The sequence below is a fragment of the Cariama cristata genome, unplaced genomic scaffold (genome assembly GCF_000690535.1).
Source record: "Cariama cristata isolate BGI_N322 unplaced genomic scaffold, ASM69053v1 scaffold26816, whole genome shotgun sequence".
NCBI lineage: Eukaryota > Metazoa > Chordata > Aves > Cariamiformes > Cariamidae > Cariama > Cariama cristata.
This window is the reverse complement of record NW_009623204.1, coordinates 42381-51074: the sequence shown is the minus strand read 5'-3', so window position 1 is coordinate 51074 and position 8694 is coordinate 42381. Positions and strand designations below refer to the sequence as shown.

At 46.2% G+C, this 8694-nt stretch overlaps 1 protein-coding gene across 1 annotated transcript in view; it reads left to right on the top strand.

The window, feature by feature from the left end:
* Positions 1–811: 811 nt before the first annotated feature.
* PAX5 (paired box 5) overlaps positions 812–8694 on the top strand; it is a gene marked incomplete at both ends in the record, with an annotated part of 48899 nt that continues 41016 nt past the window's right edge. Inside the window, 2 exons of the mRNA XM_009702651.1 lie at positions 812–897; positions 2953–3072. Of these exons, the coding sequence (XP_009700953.1) occupies positions 812–897; positions 2953–3072 (206 nt within the window). The remainder of the gene's footprint in view (positions 898–2952; positions 3073–8694) is intronic.

Sequence of the window (8694 nt, the reverse complement as noted above, 5' to 3'; positions counted from 1 at the left end):
TACCCAGCATTTGCCAGTAGGCAGGGTCCTTGCCAGTCAAGCAGCAGGTGCTAGTGATTTTCTTTCACTACTGACCTCAGCTGGATTTAAACCAGTGACCTAGAGGTGAAAGATTTCATGTAACAAGAAACAGAGCACTGACAATTATAGTTCAGTTTATTTTCATTCTGAGCTGCACTATGAGCTTTGTGGCATTCACTGAGACATCTTTTTGAGTTCCCATGCTGTGTTCATTCACCACCTGATAAACATCAAGTTTTGGCCTCTTTGCTGGAGCTTCTTTTTCCTGGTGATCTATATCCCTTCACCACTTCCTACAGATGACTTCTGCTCCCACCTTCTCATTTATGAAAGGCAAGGGCTTTGGGCAAGCCTTGCATCAGTTCAGAGCATTCAGTTCTATGCCAGAAAGGTATTTTTCAGGTACACAACAAAATTAAATCTACACCATTTGTAAATCCAGCACTAGATCTGTTAGCTGCAAAGACTGCCTTGTGATCATGCTGGCAGATCAGATCATAAATGATAATGCTGTTGCTAACACACAGGAGATCCCAGCTCGTTCATGGAGCACCATAGTTATGCAGTGAATATCCAAGCTTGGGGAAAAGATGACAGAGCAGAGGAAGGACAATTCTCTGGGAACTGGACCACTAATGCAGTAGAATCAGGACCACGGGAGGCAAATGAAGCCACTCTGCTGCACCCAGAGCTCAGATCAGACCTTCAGGTTCTGATAGCTGGGATTGCGGGTATGCACAGGCACAGAGAAGTTGCGATTGAGTTCTGAACATGTTTTGCTCTTTTCCAGGATCATCAGAACCAAAGTTCAGCAACCTTTTCACCCAACACCAGATGGGAGCGGGACAGGTGTGACTGCACCAGGACATACTATTGGTAAGAAGACTGGCATGAAGGGTGGTGACAGGACAAGTAGGAATGAGGATGAAGCTTAGTTGAGGCAACAAAGTCTGACAAGCAGATGCTAAACAGAGCAAAAGGGAGGAGGGGGTGAGGGGAAAGAAACCTCAATGGAAATCAGAGGTTTCTGTTCTTCGTTTCCCCCATTGCATTACAGAGAAGGGAATCATGGCAGAGAAACCAGCACAAGGCAGGTGTTTGCCCAGAGTGGTTCTGCCTTAACATCCATTCCACGTTCACGCTCTCTCCTTTGCCTCCCTAGAGAGAAGTATTTACTGGTATCCTGTCTAAGCACCAGTCTTTACCTTTTGTCTCCTTCTTACTCTTGACTCCCTTTTCCCCTCTCTCTCCCAGTTTTTCTTCTCTCCCTTTGCTGGAACTGATCCATTTCTTAGAGCTAGTAACACACAGACACGGGTAAGATATTCCTGATGCCTCACAACCGAGTTCTTCACTGTTCTAGCTCTGCAGTCAGGTGTCCCATGGGTGTATTTCACTGAGAAAATGCATTTTCTGCTGGGGTAGATGGGTTTATCAAGGTGAGCAGAAGATGGAGGCTGTAATAAAGTGACCAAATGTCTCCTAGTCTGTTGTGTTTAAAGGTACTGGGCTAGATGTGTGACGAGGTACTTTTTGCTCTGTGGGCTGCATGGTGCATATGTCTGCTGCTGGTAGCATAGCTTTATCCAGTAATAATTCAGAGCATTCTGGGATACTGTGAAATACAGTGGCTTTTTCGTGGCCTAACACACTGTCTTATGTACTGTTGGTTACTGAAAATCTCCTGCTGTACCTGAATACAAGGATTTACTGGAAACTGCTGGTCTACATGGGACAGAGCTGGCAGATACAATCCTCTACATGAATTGTGTTCAGGACCACAATTGGTGGTGGTCTGCATGCCCTTTTAATCTGGACTTGCTCACTGGACTGGGAATCACTGACCACAACAGATGGAGTTGGCAGATATTATTGCTGCTTGGAAAAGTAGTGTAATGTCTAGGGAATGCATTGGCTGAGCTGGGATAGTGATTGTGAGTGCTGCTACTGGAGTCTCTCATTGCTCTGGGATATACTGGGAAGTTGGGTCTATATCAGATAATGTTGACAGGTTCTGCTCTATCCTGGAAGGCTTATATCGGAGGTACTGATTGCTTTAGGTCAGTGCTTTATGAGCTGAATGACGGGTAGTGGCCTATAAGAGAATTGGGATATTCTCCCCATTACTGGGACATGCTGGGACATAATGGGCATGCCTACTGGATGCATAGCTCTACTTGTTCTATACTCTAAAGCCCTGAATATCATGAAGTGAGCATTTCTAATCTGGATGACTTGTCATTTCTGATATATTGGAAGCTCATGAGCAATCTTGGACAGCCCTGAGTGGCAGGAGGAGTCTGCCTCTTGACACTGGTCAGTGCAAAAGGAAGACACTAGATTTTTATCTATGTGGGTTGAAGTATGTATCAAACTCACTGTTTGTTCTAGTAAGGAACTGAATTTATTGGCCTGACACTGAAGTGGTTCTAACCTATGCTAAGAAGGTAATTTTTCAATGAGTGTTTTGGGTGGACATGTAAGAAGCTGGTCCACCTAAGACAGAACATGTGCACTCCTGGTGGAAAAATGCCGAGAGGAAATGTTCTGGCAAAATACGGATGGACTAGGAAGTCACCAGAGAATGTGGCCTCTGCAGCATTGCAGTCTGTTACCATGGCATGCACTGGGAAGCCTGCTCTGAACTGGGATATAACAACAAGGTTTAGCTTCTTGATGGAATACACTTGCTTGTTATTAGTGGCCTTGTACTGGAAGGCTGTGGAGCCACAGTATAGGACTGGACTGGCAAAGCTGGGATGCAGCAACATTAGGAGTAGAGCGAGTATGAATCCTTCAGTGTGAGGGACTGGGAGTCTGCTTAGTGTCCACGCTTTCCTATGAGACTGCTGGCATGCGTAGCTTTCAGCTGGATCCCCGAGTGCTGTGCTGCTCTCCTCATGGCCCTTTTTCCCTTTTCCTTTTGTTCAGTGCCCAGCACAGCATCCCCTCCCGTCTCCAGTGCCTCCAATGATCCAGTGGGCTCTTACTCCATTAACGGGATCCTGGGGATTCCTCGGTCGAATGGCGAGAAGAGGAAACGTGATGAAGGTAGGGGGAGGGGAGAAGCTCATCCTCCCTTTTATATTCTTTGTCCCCATGTACAGGCTCCAATTTCAGGCCAAGGTTTGCAGCTGCTCCAGGGGCTAGATCAGTTTTAGCAACAGAGACCAGTTCTCCGCCACTGCCCTGCTGGCTTGGAATGCTCTTCTTCCGAGGCCCTTTCATGACAGGCTGCATCTCCAGACATCTGCTCGGCAGGCAGAGAGCCGTCTCCATTGCTGGAGCTGATCCCAAGTTCATTCACTGCTGGAAGTGGCTGGAACTGAACTCCCCAGGTGCCAGCAGGTGCCCGGACTTTGAACTGCGGGTAAACATGGTTTCCCCGACTAACTCGTTTTCAAACAAAATGCCATCTCAGAGAAGCACCAGCAATGTGGGAGTTACCTTCCATTCCCCTTGCAAACAAGTTCCTGCCCTGTGAAGTGCCATGAGCTACATTAGCTGGTGATCGTAAGGGTCCAGTTTTCAATGGGTAGCATCTACCACAGCAGAACTGCCATGCTTGCAACAGTCTGAAGGCAGAACAGGAGGTCTTCTGAGTACTGGGGCCCTAAGGTTGTCATCTAAGCCTTTTGCTAGGGCTCTAAGGAATTAGGATTAAGCTATCTCCTTTTCCTTCCTACCTGCTGGGAAGGACTTTAGGGCAAAATGAATCCTGAAATGAACCAAAAGCTGGAGCCTCAGGCCTGGACTGAGTCAGGAGGGGTGGGTAAGGTCTTGGTGATCTTATGGTGGCTACGTAAATTTTTTTTCTTAAATCTTGCTCTTTTAATTTGATGCATGCAAAAATTGAGGGCCCGGAGGCAAACTTTTCTAAGGCTAGTGCCTGACCAGTTTGTTCGGTTCAGCCCTGCCTTCAGTATGTTGTTTTCCACTGTTGCCTGTTGTGTGTGGGGACCTCTTAGCAGTACAGGTGGCTCAGTGTGCTGCGTGTGCTGTAACTCCAAGGCTGTGCAGTGCAAGAGAACATGAGGGTTCTCTGTGATACGTGGTGAGAAGAAAAAGCTCTCCTGATAGACATGCTGCATTTAGGGGGGTTTGCTAGTAATTTTCTCAGCACTGGTTCTGGTGAGGTTCACATGTGTAAGTTTTTGATCCAAATAAACACAATAATCCCAAGAAAAAAAGGCAGTCATCATGACCCCTTTCTCCCTAATACAAAGTAAAACTACAGGCAAGGACCTAATCCAGCTCCTGTTAAAGCAAATGGGAAGATTTTTGCTGATGTCATTGGAAATTGGATCAGGCCCCAGAGGAAGATCCATTTCCCAGCTAGATGGCAGTAGGGCCCAGCTAAGAGAAAAGTGTAGCAATGGAAGGGCTGAGTCAACACCTCAAAGTCAAAAAATGTCAGGAATAAGAGACTGCAAACATTGCAAACCCCTCCAGCATTTCCCATTATTACATTTACAGGAAACAGTGACATTTCAAACTGACTGACAAGTTTCTCTAATGGTTGTGCAAATGTCTTGGCAGTTAGTTGGGGTTTTTGTGAACCTCTGTTCTCATACAGTCCAGCGTGGTGACCACCAGCTCTCAACATGGTGCCTCCATATCTCAATTTGAAGTGAAGCAGTTCAATCTGGCTTTAGCAGGTATTCTTTCCAAATACTGGGAAAGATCATCCCACTTTAGATGCAGCCACACAGTCACTTCCAGCCTCAGAACCTGAGCTTTTTTGGAGCAGTACAATTAAACACAGAAACAACCAAGCAGCCATCTAAGACTATGACACTTCACAATGATATATTGACAGTAAGAACAACTCTCTGTGTCTGTCCTTAATTCATCCCAGATCTGATTTATGAAGGGCAAGCAACACTTCTGCAACTCCCTGCTGTTGGCCAAGAGCCCCCTTATCCCACTTGGAATCAAAAAGGTACCAGTCAGTCCTGCAGACGCTGCTTGTCTTTAGCTCTCAGAGTTTTAGGTGGCAGATACATGACACAGCTGCAACTGCCTTAGAGAACAGCCTTTATCCTGCCATCCCAGATATCTGCTGCAGGGAGATGTCACGCTCCTGTCCCAGAGAAACCTCACATGGGACCCCCTGCCAGCTGCTGAACACCCCTAGCCAAGAGTTGAGTTATCTGGGCTCACACTGGCCTTAAGAAATGCTGAAAGATACCATTACTTTGCAAGGTTGGGTCCTAAGGCTAGAAGGGTCCAAGAGGAGGTTTTGCACAGCCAGTGACCTGCACTCCTTCCTGGGCAGTCTTCCCTGTAGCTCTGAGGGCTCTGAGTGTTCCTAGCTGAGATGGGGATTAGAAAAGCCTGGCAAGAAATCCAGTGCAGGTATTTCTTTCATGCTCATGCTAGGTGCATACACCTTCTCAGTATTTCCCAGAGCTTCTGAGCACTGTTTTCTTGCAGTTTCTTAACTGCAGGGTTTATTCTCACGTTGAAAAGCCCTTATGAGCTCCCAACGCACATCTACTTTCCCAGCATTTTGGGGGTGGCTCTTCCCTAAAGGAGGCAGAAGAAGCAACACTGCTGTCTCTTTCTTTCTGCTCTGTTGGACCAGCTCTGCTGCAAGGATTCCTATGTGAGGAATGCAGCATAAAGAGGGGGAAGTACCAAGCTGCTCCTGAATCCCCAGTTCTGAAAACCTTGTTAGCAACCTCTGTGATGGCTGAGGGGAACAGGGTGGGAGAAAGACAGTGGAGCCTCTATCTGAGCACACCCCCTCCCCAGGTCCTCCTTGCTGCAGCTGGTGCCTACATTAGACAGTAGTACAGATGACTAAGAAGAGAAGAGATAATTATGTGTCAAGATGATGTAGCAGAACTCCCGAGTTGGACAGACGGAGCCAGACAGATGCATGAGGTGGGCTCAGCGATGGACGCTGACAGCCAGGTGTGTCCCTCACAGGGAGTTAGAGGGAAGAAGGGAAATCCCAACCTACCAAATGTGCTGGTTGCAATGGCAAGGATGGCCTGGGGAGACTATGGCATTGAGAGAGCTAGCTAGCAGGGAGGTAGCTCTGAGTGTCTACTTGTCACAACAAGGAACTGTCAGATCACAAGTCTTTCCTCAAAACTCAGTGTGTCTTCCTCAGGTGAGTACCTAGGAAGGATGGTCAGGATTTGCCCTGTTAAGACCATGCCTTTCTTTTGTTTCAGTTTTTGACCAGAGATTGTAAACCCTCTGACTTCCATGACAGATTAGACGAAGCAGAGAGTTGGTCTGCTATGACTCTTTAAATGATTTGGCTAAAAAACTTCACCACCACTTCTGTAGCACAGTGTGTGCCATTTCTTGCAGTCTATGGGCACTGCCAATGATGCTGTAATTTCCCTCTGACCTTACCCACCACTTACACCCACCATCTTGCAGAGGCAGAAGTAGCCCTGCAGCGTGTAATGACTTTCCCGAGACCACGGAGTGTCTTGCAGTATCAAGCTGCAGCTAGAAACAGGAATTCCTGGCTCTTCATGATCCTAATGTTGTACTGTGCTGTGATGGCAGGCCAAGCTCAGCAGGGTCACTGTCAGACTAAGGAGCAGCAGAAGTCCAGAAGGATAAAGAGGAAAAATAATATGCAAATATTTCTGTTGTTCCGTAAACCCTGACTGATAGCTGAAAGGATGAGAATTGGGGTGATCCAGAGGCACTAACAAAAAATTAGTATCACTTACACTGTAGTCTTGAGCACTGAATAAGGAGAAAAAGGGAGAGATGTGGAGAAACAGAAGGATGGGTAGATAGATGGGATGGATAGATAGACAGATAATTATATAATATGAAAACAGTATTTCAAACTGTTCCCTCATACCACAGCATCTCCAGCTGGGTGAAACTTTTGGGACCTTTATAAAACCACTCCTGTTAGAGATTGCTTTTTCTCTCTATAGCAGGCCACAAATAGACTTCCTCTATAGATGCAAATTCTCATCTGGGATTCGTCTTCCAGTGAGGCTGGTGCTGTAACATTCTCAGCATTATTAATCTTGGTCCCTGACAATATCTGTAGTATTTGACAGCATTACTGGCAATAATATCTGCAGTGCCGACAATGGCAGAGATAATATCCCCCAGTATTATCAGCATTAGCAGGGATCATATCTGCAGCCTGTTATTGGCGGGAGCAGACGTAATGTGTCCAGTATTATTAGTATCAGTAGTAATAAAACCCACAGGCTTGTTAGTATGATCAGTGCTAATATCAGCAGTAGGTTTGTGGGAGAGGAGGGGACGGAGTGATTGCTACTGTAAATGATAATAATACTAGGGCTGTTTGCAGTAAAGGAATCCCCAGCGGAGATGGGGGAGCAAACCTGAGGATGCAGAAGTTCCTCCTTTCCTTTCTTCATCTGTCATTTTGATGATTAGAGTGATTTACATTGAAGTAAATGATGCAGGGCTGTGTCAGTGAGGGGGGCAATAAAGGGTCACCAACATTTCGGCAGGTCTGGTGGTGTTTTCCAAAGATTGTTAGCTGTATCAGTGCAGGTGTTTCACCGTACTCTTCAAACTGGGGTTCAGCTGTGCAGAACAGGGTGCTGCCTACTAGCAGTAGGAGCATTTCCATCGTTAGTCCTGTTGCTGCAGGGTGAGCAGCATTACTGCACTTCTCCTTGGTCCTGCATGCATAATTTTCTGACTGCTATTATCACAATACCCCATACTGAGAAGCATTGCTTTTGTTACAGGTGGTTTTCTCTTCCCTCACTCCAAATGGCAGGACTCTGACTGCAGGTCAGGGTTTTGACAGTGTTCAGCTTGGGGATTTTCCTACCTGGCCTATGATTTCATTTTCCTACTGGGAAAGTAGAAATGCCTCCTTCAGGTGGAGTGTGAGGCAGGGGGATCTGCACAGTCCCCATCCTGAAAGTTGTTTTTTTAGATACTGCCCCAGGACACTGACTATCTTGGAGAAAATTTTTAACTCAATTGTTTAAGTGGAAAGTAGCACAGAGAGAAGAGATGTGTAATGTGTTTAAGAAGGTCTGAGTTTTTGAGCAGACAGCCAGCAGCTGAGTGTGTCACTGCAAGTATGATCCCATTTGTGTTGTTCAGAGTAGCAATGATAATATAATTTGAGAGATGTAGTTGTGATATTTCAGGTGATTTTGTGTCATCGTCAGTGGCATCAATATGTGTTTGCAGGCAGTGTGGCTGTGGTTATCATGTTGTAACTGTATCACTATGTGTTGTGGGTTTGTGACACTAACGATGAGATTAACCGTATCACTGCTTGCTATGCTGCCCCACTACACTCAAGGCCGTTACACTCTTTGCTGAGGTGACTGTGAGTTGTTTCTGGTGGTGGGTCTGCATCATTGCATGCAGTAAGGTTGTTTCAATGTGGTAATTGTTGGTACGCTGGTGCAGGCTGTACTATACTGTCATTGCAATTCATATAGTTGTTACTGCAGCTGATCTAATGCATTGACTGACAACAGACTGTCACCTGGCCAGAGTGAAGTCAATACAGCTATGTCACTGCAGCGCTGCGTTAAGAATTGTGTTTTCACAAAGTATGACCCTATTGTTCCACAGCATACTGAGGTTGTTTCAGGACGTACAGTGTGCTTATGCTGTCATCTGCAGTATGATGATGCTTTACAGGTGCTGTAGTTGTACTAGTGCAGAGGGGTCTAGCCCTTA